The sequence below is a fragment of the Acipenser ruthenus genome, chromosome 6, assembly GCF_902713425.1.
Source record: "Acipenser ruthenus chromosome 6, fAciRut3.2 maternal haplotype, whole genome shotgun sequence".
In the NCBI taxonomy this organism is placed as follows: domain Eukaryota; kingdom Metazoa; phylum Chordata; class Actinopteri; order Acipenseriformes; family Acipenseridae; genus Acipenser; species Acipenser ruthenus.
The window spans coordinates 64683460-64709869 of NC_081194.1; the positions used below are offsets into that span (position 1 = coordinate 64683460).

The 26410-nt window shown below is 37.4% G+C and overlaps 1 protein-coding gene across 1 annotated transcript in view; it reads left to right on the forward strand.

Annotated features, from left to right (window-relative positions):
* The window catches only part of LOC117410402 (beta/gamma crystallin domain-containing protein 1-like), an 88196-nt gene that overhangs the window by 11012 nt on the left and 50774 nt on the right, over positions 1 to 26410 (forward strand). The window contains exon 2 of the mRNA XM_034016909.3: positions 18583 to 18697. Coding sequence (XP_033872800.3) covers positions 18583 to 18697 — 115 coding nt within the window. The remainder of the gene's footprint in view (positions 1 to 18582; positions 18698 to 26410) is intronic.

Below are 26410 nucleotides of genomic sequence, written 5' to 3' on the forward strand. Positions count from 1 at the left end.
ATGGAGTTTGCACAAAGAAAGGGGTGACAAATACAGATTCAGCCACTGTACGGTATTTTCTATCATGCCTGTGCATGGTCACCATTCATTTTCCAGTTTCATACACTGGGGTGGTCCGTCAGCCAGTTGAGACTTGTGTTTGTGGGTTGCTTTGAGCTCCCTATGAGATATTCGGATATAAACAAGCCCAGTTTAAAGCTAGTTTTATATGAATCATATGCAAAGTTTGAAATAAGTGAGTACACCGTACACGACATCGTAGGAACCTGTTAATTGCAAGATGATATTTCCAAACTTTTACTTTATTTTCAATTTACGCATTTCTTCATTACCAAACAATAATGAGGAAGTTTCTTCGCATTGAATTAGGTAACTTATCTGCACACTCTCTAGTTTGCAGTTTTTTTAAAATGTCTCAAACAAATGGCAGCCTCGCGGGGGCCCCAGTTCTGCTGAGGGCCCTACGCTGTAGCGTAATTTGTGTATAATCTGGCCCTGACTGATCTCCCTGAAGTAATGTTTTTGTTTTCTGTTTTTTTTTTTTTTACTGCATGGTTTTAATGAGAAGCCTTTAAACACATTCTGAACCATCTGCTGCAGTCCATGACAAGTCCCTTCTTTTCTTGGCAGTTACAAAATTCCTCGGATTTTGACAGGCTTTAGTTCCGTGGAAGGTTATGGACAGAATTACTGATTGCCCAAATCCATTTGAATGTACGTGATGGAATAAAAGGCTGTCAGCTGAACCTCAATATTTCACCTTTCCTGACTTTGACATGAGCAGGATTTTGGAGGTAGGCAGCAGTTGAGACAATGTGCAGTAACCAGTACCTCTCGTGACCTTTGTAGGTCTCACATGGGCAACTTTGAAACAACCACTTGTTAAAATAAACACATATTTTCATTCTCTCAGTAGGTTTCACATGGTCAGTTTTGTAAAGGAACATGTTCCTGTACATACTCATTTAATGCTATTTTTTTCTGCTTTAATAAATATGATGTTTAATCGTGAAATAAGCCATTGTTTTTCTTACTTTAGGTTTTAACAGATAAATCACAGATAAGGTACACCCAAACTCAAAAAGAAATTAAAGTGTTTGTCTAAAAAACACTAAAAGATGCCTCAACCCATCAGGATGCCTCAATATATCAAAACTATATATTCTTTACCTTACCTCTCTGGGCTTTACAGTGCTTACCTGTGCTTAACCATGTATTTACTATGCTTTATCACACTTTGCCCTAAACTTAATATACATGGTGATTAGAAATTAAGTAAGGAGTGGTTGCTTGTGCATAAAACATTCATCAATAGGGTTAAATTGATCTGATACTACCATTCTGCTTTTAAAAATGTTAAGTTACGTAATGATAATTGAACATAGATCAACAAACAAAATAGAAACACAACCATTGTCGTCTGTCTGTGATGACTACAGAACCTAATGTATACAAACTCCAGTTTGTAATTTTATTTCAAAGCAATAGGAAGCTACAGCATTATAAACAGAAATTCTGCAAGACATTTACAATTGTGTATGTGTGTGTATATATATAAGAACATATAGAACATGCATAAGAACATAAGAAAGTTTACAAACGAGAGGAGGCCGTTCGGCCCATCTTGCTCGCTTGGTTGTTAGTAGCTGATTGATCCCAGAATCTCCTCAAGCAGCTTCTTGAAGGATCCCAGGGTGTCAGCTTCAACAACATTACTGGAGAGTTGGTTCCAGACCCTCACAATTTTTATATACAGTATATGTTAGTCTGATTATGATTCCAAGAAGTGAATGATAAGGGCACTACCACAGGATATATGGTGTAACCTGTTTTCATTAGATCAGCTGGTAGGCAGAAAGTTAAAGTCTGTTTTGATTAATTAAATACAGTTTGACATACATTTCTACTTATGAGCAGATCGTTTTGCTGCTTCCTGGGAATGTGCTCAGTTGTCTTTCTTCCAAGGCATGATGAACTGGAGTAAAGTGACGTAATCTCTTGATAGTATCTTTCATTGATTGCATCCTGGTATCAAAACCCACCAACTTGAATACAGTGCTGGTGATATGGTGTTTACAGTCAGTGTGATCTTATCTGCTAGCAGCTGTATGCAAATTACTTTTAACTACTTCCAAATAGTCACAACATTTCAGGTTCTGTAATTTTTAAAATACTGATGTATAATTTACTTTAGACATTCCTCTGTATTTTGCTCATAGGTTTAAACAAACATCTGGTGGTTTACTGGTTTCTAGCTGGTTCAGGAGACAGTTCGGATTTAGTAGCTTGTTGGGCGGGACCAACAAAAAACAGGTTAATTAAAAATCCCTTTACTTCAAAGTTCTTTCTTGTATGTACTTATAAATTAATCTTTTACCATAGCTTTAAATACTGTCTGGCGTTTCATATACAAGTAGGTGTGTGGCAAGCAGCCAGTTCATATCTGGTTTTGGCTACAACCAATAACCCAGAATTTACCTGGAATCCTCAGTGTTGCTTCGCTGTAGTTCTGGTTTCGTTGAACCTACTTGCATACCTGCCAAATGGAATTAGGGCCAACATCATATGCAATCATTATTTATTAATATAGAATTACTAATTCATGCTGTTGATGATAAGCAATTCTTTTTTTTTTTTTTTTTACTCTAAATCACATCAGTTATATTTATTGTAAAACTAATAGAAACAACTTTAGATTGCTTACAAGCACCTAAATCCAAGTTTATTTCTGGTTTGGTCATTTTATTGGGTTTTGTATTGGTTTTGTTAAAAAAAAAAAAAAACGGGTTAATTAAGATTGTGAACTGCTAATTGATCCCTAACCCTCAGCTGCCGAAACTAAACATGTCTGTGTGAGTTGCAAAATACCTGTTCAAAAGCAGATCTGTTTCGCAGCATTTTACGAGTTTAATGGGATATGGGCTATAGTAAAGCATGGGTCAGTTTTCAGGTAAGGTATTTTGTAATACATCCTGATTAATCAAGATACTTCTACAGAAACTTCCTGGAGGTTTTGTAGAAGATAATTATCTCCCAGCAGCAAGGACAAAGGAACCTGTACATACACATTGATTTGCTATATGTTCCTATGAAACTTGTTACAGAGATTACTTAAGCACAGTTTCTTGAGGGTCTTATGATCTAGGTCACGTTGAAGGCTTTTGCAATGAAGTTCTTGCCTCTGAATGGTGTGTGTCAGTTATAGGAATCTACTTTGTTATACAAATTGGCCGGTTAAGCCTCAAGAATTATTTTTCAGGCAGAACCTGTTTTTTGATGGGCAGTTATGCCAGAACACTTGGGTGAATTACGAGGCTCTGCATTAACAGGCACTGTGGAATAATTTAGTAACTGAGCAAGTAGCTTCACATGTCATTTTAATTTGATTTGCTTTATATTTCTATTATCTTTTTATAATGAATGCAATCATTCTAAGTTGATCTGTGTTTTGTTGCTCCAATATTGAGTATCCATAATGTCTCTCTATTTTTGTCTCTACCTGACTTTGAACTTGCTTTGAGTTTGTCTGGACAATCCTACCTGGAACTGCCTGGCACTAAACAGTTCATTACATTCAAGTCATGTGACAATGGAACCTTTCAACTCTTCTGGCCTGGAGAGTTGAGTGGATCCAATGTCACTTGACTTAGTGAGTTGAGGAGGGCTGCTCAGTGCCAACAGCACACTCGCAGCAAGGAAAGACAGCTATAGAGAAAGATGATGACTACTCAATATTGTAGAACTCAGAACCAACAATAATGTTTACATTCATGACAAAGAAGTAATAGAAAAGTTAAGAAATTAAATGGCACCTCAAACTACTTACTCTAAGTTAACACATTACAGGTGATCTTGTTTGTACTCGATTAGACTGGTTTCTTTACTTCCAGATCAACTAGTGAAATCTCAACAACAAGCTAAACTCTCAGTGTATTTATCAATAGAGCCTTAACTTACAGTCCTTAAGATCATAGCTTTGAATCACCTGTTGAAAAGTATTTTAACACAAAGATACTTCTCTTATTCTAATTATAGTAGTTATAACATCTTGTGACAAGATAGCGTCAATGCCCAAGCTGTTATGGGCAGGAACAAGAAGACTCTGAAACAGAAACTGCAGTTTAAGCACTGTCGTGCATGTTTAATAAACAAAACACAAAATAAACACAGGAACAAACCAACAGGGCATGAGGGCCAAAGTAAACAGTTTAAACCAAATATAGGCTGGGCATTCCCCTGCACTATAAAGTGGACACCCACCAATCATCCACTCACCTAAACTCCCTCTACCAATCATCCACTCCCCTAAACTCCCTCCACCAATCATCCACTCCCCTAAACTCCCTCCACCAATCATCCACTCACCTAAACTCCCTCCACCAATCATCCACTCCCCTAAACTCCCTCCACCAATCATCCACTCCCCTAAACTCCCTCCACCAATCATCCACTCCCCTAAACTCCCTCTACCAATCATCCACTCCCCTAAACTCCCTCCACCAATCATCCACTCCCCTAAACTCCCTCCACCAATCATCCACTCACCTAAACTCCCTCCACCAATCATCCACTCCCCTAAACTCCCTCCACCAATCATCCACTCCCCTAAACTCCCTCCACCAATCATCCACTCCCCTAAACTCCCTCCACCAATCATCCACTCCCCTAAACTCCCTCCACCAATCATCCACTCACCTAAACTCCCTCCACCAATCATCCACTCCCCTAAACTCCCACCACCAATCATCCACTCCCCTAAACTCCCTCCACCAATCATCCACTCCCCTAAACTCCCTCCACCAATCATCCACTCCCCTAAACTCCCTCCACCAATCATCCACTCCCCTAAACTCCCTCCACCAATCATCCACTCACCTAAACTCCCTCCACCAATCATCCACTCCCCTAAACTCCCTCCACCAATCATCCACTCACCTAAACTCCCTCCACCAATCATCCACTCCCCTAAACTCCCTCCACCAATCATCCACTCCCCTAAACTCCCTCCACCAATCATCCACTCACCTAAACTCCCTCCACCAATCATCCACTCCCCTAAACTCCCTCCACCAATCATCCACTCACCTAAACTCCCTCCACCAATCATCCTAAACTCCCTCCACCAATCATCCTAAACTCCCTCCACCAAACAAAGACTTTCTCCCCTTTTTATACATGTGGCCATTCCCCAATTAGCACCCAGTTACCAAATTGGGGAATGGCCACACCTGTGATTGTTGGCAGGGACAGAGTTAACCCCATCCCTGCCAACCTTACATTCTCCCACACACTATTTACATCTGCAGGGCTTTCACCCTGCCACACCTCTCTTTGGAAATTGAATTGATGTGGAGTTAAGAATCATATAACTTTTAACAGACATGATAACTTGAAATTCATATTACAGTGAAGCTATTAATACTGATGATCACATTGCTGAGTGAGGTAACCACATAAAATACAGTAAAAAATATAGAATGTAGTTAAAAAAACACACTTCAGTGGAATTAATAACGATAGCCTATTGGCACAACTTTTGCACAGCACATTAACAAATCTATTTTGTACAATGAGGGAATCCTAAGGGTTTACAAATAATTACATTTAACCTTCCGCGGAGATAGAAAAAAAGCAAGGATGACAGGCATAATGATCACATACATAAGAACATAAGAACTTAAGCAAGTTTACAAACAAGAGGAGGCCATTCGGCTCATCTTGCTCGTTTGGTTGTTAGTAGTTTATTGATCCCAGAAATCTCGTCAAGCAGCTTCTTGAAGGATCCCAGGGTGTCGGCTTCAACAACATTACTGGGGAGTTGGTTCCAGACCCTCACAATTCTCTGTGTAAAAAAGTGCCTCCTATTTTCTGTTCTGAATGCCCCTTTATCTAATCTCCATTTGTGACCCCTGGTCCTTGTTTCTTTTTTCAGGTCGAAAAAGTCCCCTGGGCCGACATTGTCAATACCTTTTAGAATTTTGAATGCTTGAATCAGATCACTGTGTAATCTTCTTTGTTCAAGACTGAATAGATTAAATTATTTTAGCCTGTCTTCACACAATATGCCTTTTAAACCTGGGATAATTCTGGTCGCTCTTCTTTGCACTCTTTCTAGAGCAGCAATATCCTTTTTGTAACGAGGTGACCAGAACTGAACACAATATTCTAGATGAGGTCTTACTAATGCATTGTAAAGTTTTAACATTACTTCCCATAATTTAAATGTGACACTTTTCACAATATATCCGAGCATCTTGTTGGCATTTTTATAGCTTCCCCACATTGTCTAGATGAAGACATTTCTGAGTCAACATAAACTCCTAGGTCTTTTTCATAGATTCCTTCTTGAATTTCAGTATCTCCCATATAATATTTATAATGCACATTTTTATTGCCTGTATGCAGTACCTTACACTTTTCTTTATTAAATGTCATTTGCCATGTGTCTGCCCACTGGGTGGCAACAATTACAAAGCCGTAGTAAGCACCCTTTTTAATGCAATGCAAAACACCCTTCTTTAATTACAATAAAATGACACTCAGTGTTGGACCACTTAGAAATATGTTGTAAACTTGTGTCATAATAAAAAAAAAGGACAGGGTCAAGGGATTTTTTCAGAAATAGGAGCGCTAGATCAATGGTTTTACAATAGTACAGGAGTAGCCAATACACACTGTTGGCAATTTATTTCAGCACTATCGCACCATATCAGGGCCACTGTTCAATATGATGATTGTGTCACGCTCCTGCTTTGAAATGACGCTTTGCATAATGTCGATTACATAATTTGCTGGTGCCTGTATGAGTTTTGGAATTGTGATTGTGCAATAAGCAGTAAGTGCCACAGATATACAGGAGGATTCATTTAACTGAAGCACCCATTTAATTAATATTAATTTAACTGCCATTACAATATTAGTGGACGCTTACATAAACAGTGTTTCCATAGTATATTCCTAGCAGTTAAGTATTAAATGTTTACATAGAACAGTACACGGACATTGAGCAGCCTGCTGCAGGAGGGCAGATCAATTATGTAAATAGACTTGCACCTTTGGTGCACAGGTGTCATGCAAAATTTTTGTAAATGAAGACAGGGGGATGACAAACAACCACTGTGACGTCCTTAATATGCAATATATGTTTGTAGAGGAACACAAAATAGCATGTAGTTCTGTGACATTCCTCATAGTGCTTGGGCACAAAATCTTCTGATGATCAAAAGTATACTAAAAAAGCAAACAGTACAGTACTGTGCTTATGTCCTACTTATGGATGGTTCAGCCTCGTTTTGTTAGTTTGCTTTCTCTACTTCAGTCTAGAAATTGAACCTGCCATTTCTAATTTCTTTTTTGATCGTTTATGCAAACTAGCCTGGTGTCGTGACTTCAGGGTTGAAAACAAACACCGACTCACATGTTGAGATCTCACTATAGACTGTTTACTTACCTGGGTGTGCTGGAAGTATTTGGCAAAGCATTATTTTTGATGGCTTTCTCCAATTCTAGTGCAGTTGGTTTACACTAAGATATTATTTACTACCATTTACATTTTGAACTCTTTCTTTTTCTTTTCCTGACAGGTTGAAAACACATTTTTGTCTGTTGATTGCTTAAAACCAGGCTTAGCAAGCTGTAGCAGTGTGAACTCTAAGCTTAGTTGACATGTAATGGTGGCACTGGATAATGCGCACTGAACATTTCAGCACTATGGCACCATATCACCAGCATTGCTATTTGTTCTTTGGGTAAATAAAGTACAATGATATTACTGCATTGGTGTTAAAGCTGCAAGAGGTGTTAAATATGAGGGAACAAAATGTGAGTACTGTCATAATTATTTTTATTGTGCAGCCACTTCCAGTGAAGGCAAATCACATGTTACTAGAGGAATGAAACAAGTACAAGAAATTACTTAATTGAAGGAAGTAACAATTATATTATTGTTTCAAGTAGCTTCTTTACTATAGTATTTAAATTACTTGCTTCAAAAGCAGAAACAAACAACTCAGGCTGTTAACCTGAAACAAGCTAAACAAGCCACGTTGTATCGGTATGAGTCGCGCCGGACACAGGGAATTTACCACACGCGATCCATAAGAACTTCCTGAACTTAAGCCTGTTATGCTATGAGGGCTGTTTTGGTTTAATTTAAACCTCTGCCTCAGGTCTATATCAGGCAGGCTGAATAAATAAATGAGGGCACACATAATGCATGGTTGAAGCTGGCACTGGTGAACTCTCTCTATTGCAACTGGTTTTCTGAAGAGGCATGTGGCAGCAGCACAGGCAAGAAGAATTGTAAGTTGTTAAATCAATTATTTTGTGTTCATGCATGCCTAACAGGGCAGAGGCAGGGCCCAAACCAGTGACCATGCACAATGCAAGTGAGCAGCCTAACCACTGCACAAAAGGCTTTTTTGCATAAGCAGGTATCAGTCATCTTTCTGGCAGGGATACAAATTCAACAGCAGAGCAGCACATAACACTGACAGTTACACATGGTAAACTCTTATATTATTACTGAATAATTGAACTTGAATCCCCATGAAAAACAGTTTTTTTGAGCAGGCAAATGATTAATCACTTCAAAAACTGTAGGGATTTTTAATGAGTTAAAGTTTTGTGAGTATGGCCCAGTATTTCAGTAGGGTGCATTCTGGGTCAGAATTGATGTAAATCTTTCAAAGAAACAGATTACATGGAGAGAATGCAACTCTCAAAAATCAATACTTTCCCTTATCTGCGGAATTGAAAAGGTGTTTATTTATGGTGTGTATTTAAAGGTTTAATTTAGAAGTATCAGTTTAGGTCTGCTGGCACTTTTCAGGAAAGGCTTTGAAAGGCTTCATCCTTCAAAATAACCTGAAGGAAATGGAGAGGATGTCCAGTAAGAAGAGCCTTGCAGAATGTTGTTCATTTAACCTTTACTACAACTTCACCTCATCCTTGGCAGCAAAGTATAAGATAAAGCCTGAACCACACAGTCGTCATTTCTCACTTAATAACAGTATGGGACAGCTTATTGGATCAGAAATTACAGTCTTACAACATGACCTGTTCATGATAATGATATATGTCTTTGTTAACAGAACAATACTGTGTAGATGCACATCTTTTAAAGGTAACAGCTATAACTTATTAGGATAATCATACCCTTTTTAAGTAGTTGCAGCTTCTGGAAAGTGGTGTGGTGTTTTGATTTACAAATCTGTTGGAAAAAAATATTGTCTTTAGCTGGGCTCTAATACAGTAGCAATTATTGTTTTGATGTCATGTTTTAACTGTGTGATGTTGTGACCAACTCCCTCTAATGACTAATAAAATATGTATTTCTTTGTTAAGCAATTGGTAGCAGTAATATACTGTCATTAATGCACAAGTAGCCTTGGGAGGCAAATTTTTTGTCTTGTGGAATCTTTTTAGTTTGTATGTTTTCGTAAGTACAATGGGCTTATTTTTTGAGGTTATCGATGTTTTGGTAAGGCTTATTATTGCCATGAATATCTGATATATTTCATGAAGCAAGCCCTGGTATCCTAAACACATGTCTATGCATGTGAAAATGCTGAACTAATACGACAACACTGCACAGTGAAATTAATAAGATGTATCTCTTTATCAAAAAAAGTGGCTTAGATATGGTATGAGTGCTAAAGGGATTACTCAATGTTACATTGCTGTAACAGCTATGCATGCCTAATAAACAGTACTTATACATTATTTTACATTTTTGAGCGTATTTGTGTGACAAGTAGCCATCAACGTTTTTATTGTCATTCTTGAGATATATATATATATATATATATATATATATATATATATATATAAACAAATATATGAATGCAAACGTACGTGTGTGTGTGTGTGTGTGTGTGTGTGTGTGTGTGTGTGTGTGTGTGTGTGTGTGTGTGTGTGTGTGTATATACACACACACACACACCTTTGCATTCCTATATTTGTGGGGATTTTGACTCTCACTATATTTTTATTTACACTTTCTAACTCTAGTCAGACAAAACTCCACGCAGGGTGAAAGTTTTGGCACTTTTATTATTATTTTTTTTAAGGCATATTTAGTTCTTAAAAATGTGTTTTACAAAGTGGGGACATCCTCACAACCTCATTTTTTCAGGAGTTACTATCTTTGTGGAGACATTTTCTCAGATTTTAGCAGTAACAAATAATCTTTATCAAAAAACAAACAAACTTATTTTATTTAAAATATTCATTCATGACAAAAGTATTGGCACCCCTGCTTTAGTATTTTGTGTTATTTTATAATGGCTTTCAGATGTTTATTATAATTCTTAACCATTATATGTTACATCTTGTTAGTGAAATCTGGGCCAATTCTGTCTTGCATAATAACTTCAACTCAAAGAGATTGGATCGGTTGGATTATATAAGGGACATGTGCATGACAGGGTTAAAGAGAAAGTTTACATATATCTGTAGATTACGTAAGCCTGTACCTTGTGAATTTGCATAGTGATGAAATGTGATGTGTGTTGTTGTATACAAGGGCCTGAAGCACTATGACGTGTTACTTTCTCCATCTAGTGGCAGTTACGTGTATAAACTGAGCAAAGTGTTCTTTTATAGTGTACAATTGTACTACAGTAAATAACTATTGTGGGAGAAAAGTTAATATGATCTGATTAAAGACTCACAGACCTCTGCTTTCCAATTATATTGTTGTGAAGCTGAAAGTCCGGAAGTCCAGTTATTTTTTGTTCGAAGAGTTAGATTATTATACTAGTCCTTAGATAAAAGGCCTCCAATCATGTTACTCTTCACACTAAATATGCAGTACTGTGCAAAAGTTTTAGGCAGGTGTGAAAAAATGCTGTAAAGTAAGAATGCTTTCAAAAATAGACATGTTAATAGTTTATATTTATCAATTAACAAAATGCAGAGTGAACAGAAGAAAAATCTACATCAAATCAATATTTGGTGTGACCACCCTTTGCCTTCAAAACAGCATCAATTCTTCTAGGTACACTTGCACACAGTTTTTGAAGGAACTCGGCAGGTAGGTTGGCCCAAACATCTTGGAGAACTAACCACAGTTCTTCTGTGGATTTAGGCAGCCTCAGTTGCTTTGCTCTCTTCATGTAATCCCAGACAGACTCGATGATGTTGAGATCAGGGCTCTGTGGGGGCCATACCATCACTTCCAGGACTCCTTGTTCTTCTTTACGCTGAAGATAGTTCTTAATGACTTTCGCTGTATGTTTGGGGTCGTTGTCATGATGCAGAATAAATTTGGGGCCAATCAGATGCCTCCCTGATGGTATTGCATGATGGATAAGTATCTGCCTGTACTTCTCAGCATTGAGGAGACCATTAATTCTGACCAAATCCCCAACTCCATTTGCAGAAATGCAGCCCCAAACTTGCAAGGAACCTCCACCATGCATCACTGTTGCCTGCAGACACTCATTTGTGTACCGCTCTCCAGCCCTTCGGCGAACAAACTGCCTTCTGCTACAGCCAAATATTTCAAATTTTGACTCATCAGTCCAGAGCACCTGCTGCCATTTTTCTGCACCCCAGTTCCTGCGTTTTCATGCATAGTTGAGTCGCTTGGCCTTGTTTCCACATCGGAGGTATGGCTTTTTGGCCGCAAGTCTTCCATGAAGGCCACTTCTGACCAGACTTCTCCGGACAGTAGATGGGTGTACCAGGGTCCCACTGTTTTCTGCCAATTCTGAGCTGATGGCACTGCTGGACATCTTCCGATTGCGAAGGGAACTAAGCATGATGTGTCTTTCACAACTACCTTGTGTCTTGTTGCTGTGCTCAGTCTTGCCATGGTGTATGACTTTTGACAGTAAACTGTCTTCAGCAACCTCACCTTGTTAGCTGAGTTTGGCTGTTCCTCACCCAGTTTTATTCCTCCTACACAGCTGTTTCTGTTTCAGTTAATGATTGTGTTTCAACCTACATATTGAATTGATGATCATTAGCACCTGTTTGGTATAATTGTTTAATCATACACCTGACTATATGCCTACAAAATCCCTGACTTTGTGCAAGTGTACCTAGAAGAATTGATGCTGTTTTGAAGGCAAAGGGTGGTCACACCAAATATGGATTTGATTTAGATTTTTCTTCTGTTCACTCACTTTGCATTTAGTTAATTGATAAATATAATCTATTAACATGTCTATTTTTGAAAGCATTCTTACTTTACAGCATTTTTTAACACCTGCCTAAAACTTTTGCACAGTACTGTACGTATATACATTATGTGTAGGGTATATCTTATTGTATATCATGTACTGGAATTTTAACACATCTTTATCAGTAATTCTTATACAATATAATGTAATTACAGTAGCTGTTCACCAAGTACAAGACCTTGTGGATAATCCAGTCTTTATCTTTAATAGTTGTAATTTCAGTTGTAGAACAAGCTCCATCCCTTCTATGAATGCTGTTTGCTACAATATTATTGTCAGTGATTTAATAGGCATACTTATGTGTGTTACTACCACGTTCAGAAAGGTTTGTTATGAATCACATGCTCAAGTTCAAGAACCAAATCCAAATGTATGTTTTTCCCCTAAAATATTCTTTTAGGTGTGTGTCTAGCCTATGGGTCATGCAGCTGTGCATGCCATGAGTCTGAACACACTGCTCACATCCCCTCAGGTGCAATAATACACCCCTTGTTGTGCTTAGCCTCTTGGTTAGAATTGCTAGTTGAGAATAAACCACAGAGATATCCTTTTAGAATAACAGGTTGTCAGGAACCAAATAGAAACCAAATAGGTATCAATTGTTTTTATTTGTTTTAAGGGTTATCTGGACAACAGAAGCCAACAGAAGTAGTTTTTGCAGTGTGCAAAACACCAAAGAAAAATCAAAACAGCTGTGATATGAGCAACTTGATGAAAATGGAGGTTTTCTCTCAGGTTTATTGACCTAATGAATACAATATCAATGTCATAAAAAGTAAAACCACTTAGCATGTCATTGCTTTAAATGTTGGTAGGTTCTGGGGACCGTGTTTGATAGACGAAGAAATGGCTGGCTCCAATAATATCTGAGAAGGAGTTAAAAAGCAATAGAAAACTGTATCCAAAGTGGCACATCACTAGATGGCGCTGGCTCTTACTTCTGTAAAGACAGTTGGGCTGATCTAGCTCTCTTACAGCTTCTGAACGCAGGTAAAAGCACCAGAACACAGACTTCTCATAACAACTCTAATAAAAATATTGATCAGTGGTCTTTGAAAACGCTTTGTAAAAGAACAATATAGAACAGTGGCATGTGGCAATTCGGATCCATTCCAGTCCCACTTTGTTCCATCCATGTCCTTAATTATTGAACTGAGCAGTCCAGTGCCTGGTTACAAATAGGCCTAGGTGTTCATTAAAGTAATCAAGGAACTGGTTCAGAATGAACTGAACGAGCCACAAGTGAGTACAACTGGTATAGTATGTACTCCTGGTGTGTCAGTATTTGTGAAAAATGCAGTGGAGTTTGTGACAGGACGGTCATGCTATGAATAAGAAAAAAACATAAATAAAGAATTATTACGTATGTTTACATTGGAATAGATTATCTAAACAATTGTGTCATGGTAGCAAATTATAACTGGTCATGCTTGTGATTTGAGTGTCCTGTTTTAGGGCATTAAAGTACCACCCAGACCAAAAGGTCATTGGCTTGACAGCGGGAACAGAGGTTGTCTATTGTCATTAAATATATATTAAAAAAAAACACTGTTCAAAAATTAGTTATAAAAAAAAAGTAATTTACTCCAAACTTAGTAAAAAAATAATAAACTAGTAATGGTAACAGTAACCAACTGTTTCTAATTAGCTGCAAACAATAATTCATCTCAGTAATACCCTTAATTGTGGTTTGGTCAGGTTTAGGGTATCAGTAGTACAATTGATAACACTTAAAAAAGTGTGGGTTGATTATTTCAGACCATTCCAAACCAGGACCTTGTTCAGCCAGTATTTGATTCCCCCATTTAATACAGGGGTTCAATTAAACAATTAATATCTAGCTGGAACAAGGCTTTGGTCTTCAGTTCAGTACTTAAGGCCGTGTTTATTAACAAGGTCTTGGACTGAAATGAATTAAGAGAGCCAAAAGACAGTACCAGCAGTACTTTATAAGCCAACCTGATTTCCTTAAATGTGTTATTTGGAAAACTGTATTTTAGAAGGTTAAAAAAATGGTACAAAATTGATTGAAAAAAAGAGCATGGCCGTAGTCACTGTGTTAGCTACCTTGTGCATATCCACCCCTTGACTTTAGGGCAACGTGCTTGGACTTGTACTTGATTATTTCCCAATAAATACAGTACCTACAGTCTGCGCTGTTTGGCCTTTAGCCACCCCTTGTGGAAATTGCTGGGTCAGCAATACCACTGAATGGTTAATGCATGTCACCGCCTGGTACTAGCCTGAGGGAGGGGAAGTCAAGGGTTGAAACATGGCTGTTCTCCAGCAGACGGAGCCGTTGAAATTCAAAACATTAAATTTCTGTTTACAATGGAACAGGTTCATAACAGAACACTGGTCCATTCAGTTGAGGCAACAACTGTATGTAGGAAATAAAATGTGTTAGATAAAAAAAGAATCTTTCTGTTCATTCATTTTATTTGCTATTGATATCTTGAAAAGAACAATGGAGCTATTTTAGTGATGATGAAAGTTTTATAGAAAAAGACAACTAGAAAAGATCAGCATGATGAAGCTGAAATTCAGAGTCTAATAATTGGTTCACATCTGCACACCAGTGGTAGGCTTATTTAATTTATCACAATTATCTTTTCAGAGTCTCCCACATGCCTTTTTGCAAATTCCAAGCAGGATTTTACATGGGCTTTTTTCAGAAATGGCTTCTTTCTTGCCACTTTTCCATACAGGCCAGATTTGTGGAGTACCTGAGCTATTGTTGACACATGGACAGTTTCTTCCATCTCAGTCATGGAACGCTGTAGGTCTTTCAGAGTTGTCATTGGCCTCTTGCTGGCTTTTCTGACCAATGCCCTTCTTACCCAGCTGCTCAGTTTGAGAGCACAGCCTGCTCTAGCAGATTCTGGATGGTGCCGTATACCTTCCACTTCTTAGTGATCGACTTGACTGTGCTCCAAGGGATATTAAATGCCTTTGAAATCTTTTTATACCCCTCCCCTGATCTGTGCCTTTCCACAACTTTATCCCGGAGTTGTTTTGAAAGCTCCTTGGTCTTCATGGTAGTATATTTGCTTTGAATGCACTACCCAACTGTGGGACCTTACAGAGACAGGTGTATTTAATCTGAAATCATGTGAACCACTTTTATTGCACACAGATGGACTCCATTTAACTTATTGTGTGAATTCTGAAGGCAATTGGTTGCACCTGAGCTTATTTAGGAGTGCCATAGCAAAGGGGGTGAATACTTATCTAATAAAGACTCTTCAGGTTTTTATTTTTAATTGATTTGTCCCCCCCCCATTTTTTCACACATTGAAAGTGTTGAGTACGTTGTGTAAATCAAAGGGAAAAAAATCTAATTTAAATGCATCAAGATTTCAGATTGTAACGCAACAAAATGTGAAAACGTCCAAGGGGGGTGAATACTTACTATAGGCACTGTATGTGCTGCTAATTATGAATCATCTTATGTATTATGTTTTCTATAGACATTTCATTGGATCACTAGGCCTACATATTATAATTAAAAATATTTATCCATTACCCTTGAGGAATCTACTTAATTAGGCTGTACCCCAAGATTAGTTTACTGGTGTTCAGAGGATTTATTTATCTTTGGCTGCCATAGACACAGTTTTTTGAGAGTTTTTTTTTTTACTAGACTGCAGTGTTGACAGATTACGTACTGTTGACCTGGAAAGTCTACTCATAACTGTGGCTGTATAGCGCTGTGACAGGCAGGAAGGAGGCACAGAGGCTGGAAAGCTGCAGTTTAAGCACTGGCTAGGCGTGTTTATTAACGAAACACAAATAAAACACAGGGCATCAGGGCCAAAATAAAAGAGTTTAAACACAAAACACAACAATAAGGACTATAGATACAAAATGTAGACAGGCCAGGCTTGGCAACGTCGTCACTAGCTTTTCTCATTACACCACCACCCCACAAAGTGACTATTCCCCAGTCAGTACTCAATTACCTAATTGGTGAATGGCCACATTTCACTTGTGATTGTTGGCAGGAATGGATTTAACCCCATCCCTGCCAAACTTACATTCACACATACCTTAGTCCACCGTGAAAAACGAGATCGCGGATCGCGGTGCGATTTCGCAGAATGCACTCTCGGTTGCAAAATTATTGATTTTCCACAGCAATAAGCCTAACTAGCATTCATAAGAACAAATTCAAGTTTTTTAAACATTCCACAAGGTGGTGCAGTTCTCTGCTTTGTTTATCTTGCTCAACCAGCTCTTAGGAAAAGCAAACCACTTGTTTTAGACACTGATGTGCTGTGGCTATTAAAATCCTCAGCTAACATGGATACATTTGTTAAGAGCAAACATGTGCCTGGAGGCAAAAGCCACTTAATAAAACAGCCGCTGGTCATACTGGGAAATATCTGAGACTCTTGTATGAGGAAGGGGGTTAACTGTTTTGCAGACCATGCATGTCGTTTCTGAAGAAATTATGAGCCCTGTTTCCTCGAATTCAATGGGAAAGCAGGACTTTAAATACCTGACCACAGTCCCGAGAAAATGGAGAACATTTTTATTTATTTATTTATTTATTTATTTATTATTTCATGTCAGTTTTATAGTTTCTAGTTGCAGTTGCTCACTTTCAAAGTATTTTTTTCCTCATAGCAGTAAAGGTTTAAAACTGGAAAACGCCAGTATTTATTTGATAATTTATTTGATAATTTATTTTACTTTTCTACCTCCTGACAGTGGCCTCACAATTTTTATTTTTAATTGATTTGTCCCCCCCCCATTTTTTCACACATTGAAAGTGTTGAGTACGTTGTGTAAATCAAAGGGAAAAAAATCTAATTTAAATGCATCAAGATTTCAGATTGTAACGCAACAAAATGTGAAAACGTCCAAGGGGGGTGAATACTTACTATAGGCACTGTATGTGCTGCTAATTATGAATCATCTTATGTATTATGTTTTCTATAGACATTTCATTGGATCACTAGGCCTACATATTATAATTAAAAATATTTATCCATTACCCTTGAGGAATCTACTTAATTAGGCTGTACCCCAAGATTAGTTTACTGGTGTTCAGAGGATTTATTTATCTTTGGCTGCCATAGACACAGTTTTTTGAGAGTTTTTTTTTTTACTAGACTGCAGTGTTGACAGATTACGTACTGTTGACCTGGAAAGTCTACTCATAACTGTGGCTGTATAGCGCTGTGACAGGCAGGAAGGAGGCACAGAGGCTGGAAAGCTGCAGTTTAAGCACTGGCTAGGCGTGTTTATTAACGAAACACAAATAAAACACAGGGCATCAGGGCCAAAATAAAAGAGTTTAAACACAAAACACAACAATAAGGACTATAGATACAAAATGTAGACAGGCCAGGCTTGGCAACGTCGTCACACAATTTAGTTTTTGGAATTAATAAAAGTTATTAAAGTTTCAATAAATGTTTTTGTGTATTCATTTGCTATTTATTTTAGAATGTACTGAAATAAACTTTGAAAACAGCCCTATAAAAAAAAAAGAAATTAACAAAGAACCAGGTTGGTTTTAACTTTTAAAAGGCTAGCGCAGAATTCAAGAATTTCTGTTGCAGAAATCATGGACCCTTACCGCAGAATATGGAAAAATTTGCCGCACTTTTCACGGGGGACTAATACCTATTTAAACTGGCAGGGCTTCCACCCTGCCACAATAACCTATCCTTTTGCACATCTCTCTGACCTCATCAGTCTTACTGCGAGTTGTTGGTCTTTTTTAAGTTACCTAGCAACAACTTGGGACAGAGCTTTCTTTGTGTCAAATTAAGGCCTCCACCAATTTAGTAATGACTAATGACCCTCGTTCTTGTCAAAAGCACCTCTTGGGTATGGCCTTCTCAGTTTCATCAGTGGGGAGTGGAACCTGTAACTCTACTCATACAGTAGGTTGTCTCAATGCATGTTTTAGGACACATATTCAGATACAGTAAACATCCTATGTCCCTGTGCGCGCCCAATACATCATTTGTTGCAGGGTAGTGCACATGGACTTTGACTGCTTATTATTATCAGTACTATTATATGACTCTTCTACAGTAAGGGGAGTGGTACAGCATTTAAGCTTTTGTCTTGTCGCTTCTGTGCGAGTGCTCAGAATAGAACTTGTAAGATATTTTCAAGGGAGTAGGCTGAGCTTTCTAGGTGATCAGAATACCTATTTACACAGTTTGTGCTTGAAAGCCTCAATTGAATCAAACAGATGATATTAACAATACAATTCAATGGCAAAATATACAGTACTGCATAGGTAGGAAACCGGTAAATTTACAGACAATAACTCTTGGATAACCTGACTTGGATGTTGAAAAATTAATTCGAAAAAATAAAATAAAAATAATAATACATATTTTAAAAAGTTTCTTTATTTTTTCCTCTACAGATCATTTGACGCAGTAAGTACAAGAACAGAGAACAATTTAACATTACCCAAAAGTCCATCAGACTGGGAAATGGATTCTTACACAACTACAACCTCTGCAACTAAAGCTAGGAAGGTAGGACGTGTGCTGTAATCTGTAATAGATTATAATGTTATTGACCAGATTCAGGGTTTTATATGCAGGTTTTGCATGGTTACAATTGCCAGCCTTGATCGTGGCATGTAAATTGTATGTTAGAGAGCCTTTATATAGGAAAAGGTTAAAACATTTTAGGGAATATGTTGAAAATTCAATAAAGATATACTGTAGGCACTGGCTTATGTTACTGCATGTTGAGACAATGTGACAATTATGTGGAGCTCTGGCTGGCAAGTAAGACATTTTTTGTTAACCTTCATTTTATAAAATATAAAAACAGATAATGACAGTCTTTAAACTATCAACACAATTCATATCATGTCAAGAATTCAGTGCAATTCAAATCAAGTGTTAATCCTATCATTCCAATCACCGAACTACACTCCAGTTAAATGCTTTAAAATCCAAAAGCATTAGTTCTGTAATTTTGTTATGGTAAAAGTGTTTTATCTATAGCATTAATGTTATAGTTAACATTTTACTGATATAGTTAACACAGTTAACATTTATCAGGTACTGTAAAACAATTTAGTCACACTTTACATGTTAAAAGGTCAACATTTTCCAAATAGTTGCATTAGATCTAAAAACACAATTTTAAATTTGCATGGTTGATTTGATAAACCTATACTTTGTGGTGGATAAGGTGAGGTTTCTAGTCTGCATTAATCACACAGGTCAAGCCTATTTTTTTTTGCACAGTTGGAAAACAGACATTCAGGTGAGGAGGAAGGAATGTCATACCTTTGAGTTTTTGTAAGTGCACAGCACTGCATTTTCTTCAAAATGGGCACCAATTCTAAACTGGTCATGTTCAGTCACTATTTGAAACTAAGGTTGGCTAGGCGGAAACAGTAAGTGCTGTAAGTGTGGGAACTCATACAATGCAATGTAAAATCCCATATGGAAAAAAACATATATTTTTAATATATGGTTGAAAAGTATGATCCTTATATTTTTCATATATAGAAATTGGCCCCCTTTTTAATATATTTTAAATATATGGGATATATTTAAAATATGTTTTAGTCTGTAATCCATATATTTATTTTATATGTTGAAAAGATATGGTGCACCATATATTTATATTAGTCTGTAATTCATATAAAATAAATATATGAATTACAGACTAAAATATATTTTAAATATATCCCATATATTTTAAATATATAAAACATAAAGATCATACTTTTCTACAATATCTTAAAAAATATATGTTTGTTCCATAAGGGCTAACATTCAGACAATTTCCACTTGACAACAGTTGAACACAAATTGTTGCTGGTTTTGTAAATCTGGCCATTTTGTGTATGCCTAAAAACAACCATGGCATAGCTGTTAATCCTTATCCACTTTATCAATGTTCAAAGGGAAAGTGAGATAAAAGTGTGAACATGCTATTCTTTAGCAATACTGAAACGTGGCAGACACATTAGCCAGGTCCACAAAGAGACAAGTTATATTTAATGGCCTATCTCTGTGTAGCAACACTTCATGCTAAAAGGCTTTAAGTTCACAACAAATCTGATGTAATGTTTCATTTAGTCCTTGCAAAATAAGTTAAAACATTGCAGAGATGACAAAAGATGACATCTTGTGCAGCGATAACAACTGTGCAAAATGTGTACTATACATGGGCTGCCATGTGTCCACAGGATAAGATGTACTGGAATCAGGGTTAATAAAATGCAACATTGCAAATTTTAATTGCTATAGAAATAGAAATAGCCTTGCTTTCGAAACTCCCCCGATAACTGATCACCTGGGCTGGTTCCAGAACTGCACAATTATTATTTTATTGTTTGGGTCCCTTTAGATGTTTATTTATTAAGCAGACGCCTTTATCCAAGGCGAGTTACAGAGACTAGGGTGTGTGAACTATGCATCACCTGCAGAGTCGCTTACAATTACGTCTCACCCGAAAGACGGAGCACAAGGAGGTTAAGTGACTTGCTCAGGGTCACACAATGAGTCAGTGGCTGAGGTCGGATTTGAACCGGGGACCTCCCCTTTGTAACAGCCTGGTTCTGTCTGGAAATATTTTCAGATATGCTATAAAGCAGAAGTTTCACAGTCTAGTTCCTATATAGCCCAGCAAAAACTACAGTGGAAACATTATGCAAAATAGCTTGTGTCAGTGAAAATGGGTATTAGAAGTGTTTGTACTGTATGTGCCATGCTTTTGGTGCTGCTTGTTATAAATTAAACATAGATTTACAGCCCTAATTATAATTATAATGTTAATGGTATGATCTACATTGCAATAACATATTCAATACTGTAATACAAAAAAAAAATCAGCCGCAACAAAGCTGGAATTGCATTGCTTCGGTTAGTTGATGGAGATAGATCGGTATGTAAAATATTTGTTAGGGTTTCAATTAAATGTCTATTAAAACTGTATTGGCTTCTCAATTCAGTCTTCATTCTCATCTGAATGACTTATTTATTTTATTTACTTATTTTATTTATATAGCACCTTTCATACCATGGTATCTCAAAGCGCTTCTAAAATGTATTGGAAGCCATTTAGTGCTTTATATGTTAATAGTAAGATTTTAAAATCAATTCTAAAATGTATTGGAAGCCAGTGCAATGAGGCCAACACAGGAGTTATGTGAGCCTGTTTTTTCGTTCTAGTCAGAACCCTCGCTGCTGCATTTTGAACAAGCTGTAAACGTGATAAGACATGATGTGGAAGTCCAGCAAATAAAGCATTGCAATAATCAAGTCTTACTGAAACGAAAGCATGAATTAGTTTCTCAGCATCAGCCAAAGAAAGAAAAGACCTAATTTTAGCAATGTTACGTAGTTGATAAAAGGCCACTTTTTCAAATATGTGCCTCAAAACTCAAACCAGAATCAAATATAACCCCCAAGTTTCTTACATCAGATTTTATATTAGAGGCCAGATTGCCCAAATCATTTTTAGGGAGTTTGCAAGCTCTAGTTGTTGCTGAGAACCTAACAGCAGGACTTCCGTCTTATCTGAGTTTAACTGTAAAAAGTTTTGAGACATCCAACTTTTGATGTCAGCAAGACACTGAATATAAGACTGAAATAGCAGTGGAGTCACCGAGTTTTACAGAAATATAAAGTTGTGTATCATCGGCATAGCAGTGAAAGTTAATACTATGCTTATGAATGATTTCCCCCACTGGCAGAATATACAAAGAAAATAATATTGGACCAAGAATAGTGCCCTGGGGGACACCACAAGTAATATTGGATAACCCTGATACAGACTCCCCTAAAGAAACAAAGTACTGTCTGTTAGTTAGATATGACTTAAACCGGTTGAGAACAGTTCCTGTCAGGCCAACCCAGCTTTTCAGACGTTCAGTCAAAATAGCATGATCCACAGTATCAAATGTAGCACTGAGGTCTAAAATAACTAGAATGGATATGGAGTTAGAGTCAGCACTCATCAGTAAGTCATTCACCACTCTGACAAGGGCAGTCTCTGTACTATGAGCAGATCGAAACCCTGACTGAAATCTTTCAAGGACAATGCTGTTGTCCAGATATATGTCAAGTTGTTTGACTACTACTTTTTTAAGAACTTTAGCTAAGAAAGGCAAATTAGAAATGGGTCTAAATTCTTTCAAGTTAGTAGAATCTAAGTTAGATTTTTTGAGTTAAGGCGTAACCAAAGCAGTTTTGAAGGCAGCAGGAACTATTTCTGTTGACAAAGATCTATTTATTTTAATAAGAATATCATTACACCAAAAACTAAGTACATCTTTAAGGAATCGAGTAGAAATTAGAATAGAACAGAATACAAATATCATAGTAAATATGCAACTTAGTAGCCCTCCATCTACGTTCAGATTTGCGACATTCCCTTTTCATTTTGTATAATGCACTATTGACCCAAGGTGCAGTTTTTTTAGAAGGAACAGTTTGAGTTTTAACCAGGGCCACAACATTAAATGGACTTGTTAAAAGGTAGTTAAAGTTGTCAACTAACTCATCAGTAGGAAGAGAGTGGGTAGTGGTGAGTAGTGATAGTCTCACTGTTTCGGAAAACCTTGTTAGTGGTGAAGAATTTATTCTGCTAGTTTTAATAGTACGTGCCACCCAATTATTGGATAAAGGCAGTATAGCATCAAAAAGAATGCAAAAGTGATCAGAGACAGTAAGATCTACAGTTAACAAATTTTGAATATCAAGGCCCGAGAAATGACCAAGTCTAAGGTATGTCCATGATTGTGTGTAGGTCCTGTAACATGCTGAATATAATCAAGAGAATCTAAAAGCCTTAAAAATTCCTTAGGATCAGATTCAATGTCAACATGAATATTAAAATCTCCTAGCAAAATAATTTGTTCATGTTTTGCAGATAATGTAGACAGGAAAATCAGCAAATTCTAATAAAAAATTGTGGTTGTATTTTGGTGGGCAGTAAATAATTACAATAAGAACAGGTAAATGATGAATTCCCTTTTCTGAAACTCTAAAGATAACTCACTCAGATCTTCCAGTGCATCATACATGATACCTAAGTTTATTACAAATGCCTCTGATGAAAGCCTCTCTGCAAGTCCAGAATACATCGCTTTTTCTGTGTTATCCCTTTCCACATGCTCTGAACTCTGCTTAAAGTGTGTATATATAATGCTGGATAGGATTCCCAGACAGCCTTCACAGCTTCTCAACTTGAGGCCACCCATCTAGTGTCAATGCATGATAAAGTGTGTATGTCCATGAATATTTTAAAGTAGTTTACACCAGCTATTTCTTTGATTTTGTCATTAACACAGAGCTCCAAGCGATGTGTTGCACAATGCCAAATGACAACCCCTGGAAAAACATCAAGTAATAACTGAGCAACACCTGATTTCCGTCCTAACATGACTGCAGCCCCATCACAGCACAAAGCTATAAGACACTCACTGAGAATTTCCTTAGATATTCCAAATTTGTTAAGGCTGTTTATTAGAGGTGTGAAAACACCTTTCGCTGAAGTATCAGAAAGTTCAATCAAACAGAGGAATACATTAGTTGGACCACACATGTCACTGAGCTGCAATCTCAAATAAACAATTAGTGTTGCTTTCTTGCTTAAGGATGTGGACTCGTCAAGAATAAGTGCTTGTTTTGGTTTGGATAGAACTATTGCAGACACCAGCTGTTTGTGCATATGGTCCAGAATATTTGCAGAAGAAATTCTGGAGTGCAGAGAACCCCCCAAGTCAGAACCATTCTGTATTTGTCGTTGAATGTCTGTTTCAAAATCAGTAAATGGCCTGTTGAGTTTAGCAATTTTGTAAGCTGTATGAAACACTCGAGCTGTACTTGCAAATTGCTCTCTTGTTACTCTAGCCATCATGTGTTCAAGACTGGGTTTTCTTTTAGCATTTTCTATTATTCTCAAAGCAGCCTTGTGTGCTTCAGAATTTTTATGTTCTCCAGTCTTCTTCCTAAGTGACATGTGTTGTTTTTCTTTAGTTTCTCCATAATGTTTTATACTGGAATTTGCCCACTCAAGTGATATTTTCATCCCTTATGTTTTCGAGGCACCTAGACTTCCAACCTCCCTGCATGTTTTACAACCCAATTTTTTATTCTGCACTATCAACCAAGGGTTCTTTTCCAGGAAGTGTACCTTCTGAGTCGCTGTCCAGCACTCTGGAAGGCTGTCATCTTTGGTTTCATCAATACCTGTTGATTCAGGCTCAATCTCTTGTTCTGTTTGTATGCTGTCACACTCACAATCAGCTAACATGACACTGCTTCTGGTACGCTTTACAGTGTCACTTTCACCATCCTCATCACTAGCAGCTCGCTTTTTAAAAAAACGAGTGAGATGCCATTATTCTTCTATTCTGCTTGTTTTTCTTGTTTTCCTTGATTAACCTCCCTTATTTTTACAATATAAAAAATGCCACTTTTTTCTATCGATTTTTCATTGTTAGCCCCGGCCTAAGTAAACATTTTTGTTTATTTTTTTAACACTGAATACATTTTTGTTGTTGACATATGCCTAGCCTATATCTGCTTCAGGTACTGTATTTAACTTTAAAAATAAAATGTAAAATATACATAAAGTAGGATGTATTTCATTGGTTTTGTGGATTGAGTGCTATATTTTAACATGGCACTGTAATAGTGTTCATAACAATATGATTCTGAAAATGCTACTTACCAAAACGATGTCTACACGCAAACTGTAAGCCTACATAAAAATATCCTTTATTCTGATTCCAAACATGGTGCTTTCTAAATGCAAGATGTAGACAGATACAGTGCTGTATAAAATCCCATGTACTGTATAATAAATGAATTAATCCATAATGACGTTGTACTGCCGAAACGGCCAAGAGACAGTTGTGCTCTTTTAACATACTGAATTATTTCTGCCTTGAAAACTTTAACATTTTGTCATGAAAAAGACAACAGAGCGCTGCATGCTATTGAGACGGGATCAGCAAATTGTGACCAATCTGTGCAGGCTGCACATTTAAAATCGCGGGAGTTGCTGCAGGAGGGTTAATTACCATTAACTATTCCAGAAAAAAATATATTTTATGAAAAGGCTTCTCAAAGCTGAAGTGTAATGGAACTATGTCTGTTACACATACTGTAAAATACATAATGGATCCTGTATGGATTTTTCACCTGATTCAACTGATACAGTACCTGACTCCTGATTTTTTATTCCCTCTCAACCACTTTGAGTTTTTTTAATGCTATTTTTGAATGTTCCTAATTGTCGGCAAAGCTTTCAACGACTTTGTTTTTAAATTCATGGAGCTGTACTAAAACAATTCTATAAGCCTATTTTTTTCTCTATGTGGCCATTGATACTCTTTACTTATGGATTTTATTTCACATTTTATTACACATATGTCAGATTAATTTAGGCTACTCATTCCATCATATTGTTTCAGTGGTTTAAAATATGATTGAATCAGCTGTTAGGTCAAGGAGGACAAGCACAGAGGGAGCACCAGCATCAGCATTGAGCAGGAGATCATTCACAATCCGGAGCAGAGCAGTTTCAGTACTATGAGATGTTTCATCAGCTGACTGGCTACAGCCCTTTCAAGAGTTTTTGAGAGAAAATTGGAGATAGGACTGAAATAAGTCAGAGGGTTTTTTGAGTACCGGCGTAACTCGGGCAAGCTTAAGGGCAGCAGGAACCGAGCCAGTCCAGGGACAGGTTGAGAGTGTGCATAATGGAGGGAGCAAGATCAGAAGAACAGAGACGGAAAGGTTAGTCGGTCAGGGGTCCAAGGGGCACGTGGCAGTAGTTGATTTCAACAGTAAGTCGGAAACATCAACAATGGAGAGAGGAGAGGGCAGGAGGGGCAACCAGAGGAGTGTCAAGGTGGTCAAGTAGTAAACTGAGTTTGTGGTGGGAGAGCGTAGAATAGATGTTGTCAATTTTGTTCTGAAAGAAAGAGGAGAAATTATGACAGGTGAGAGAGGAGGATGGACGGGAGTTGGATCTGTCGGTGGCTGGATTTAGGATTTGGTCAATGGTCTTAAAGAGAACATTGGGTTTACCGTGTCCCATAGTTATGATTTCAGAGAAGTATTTCACTCTGGCCGCGGCAAGCACATGCCTGTAGCTTGCAAGATGGTCGGTCCAGATCTCTCTGTGAACCGTTAGTCCAGATGACCTCCACTTGCGCTCGAGCTTAAAAAATAAGTTTTTGTACTCAGTACCGGTAAGTACAGGCA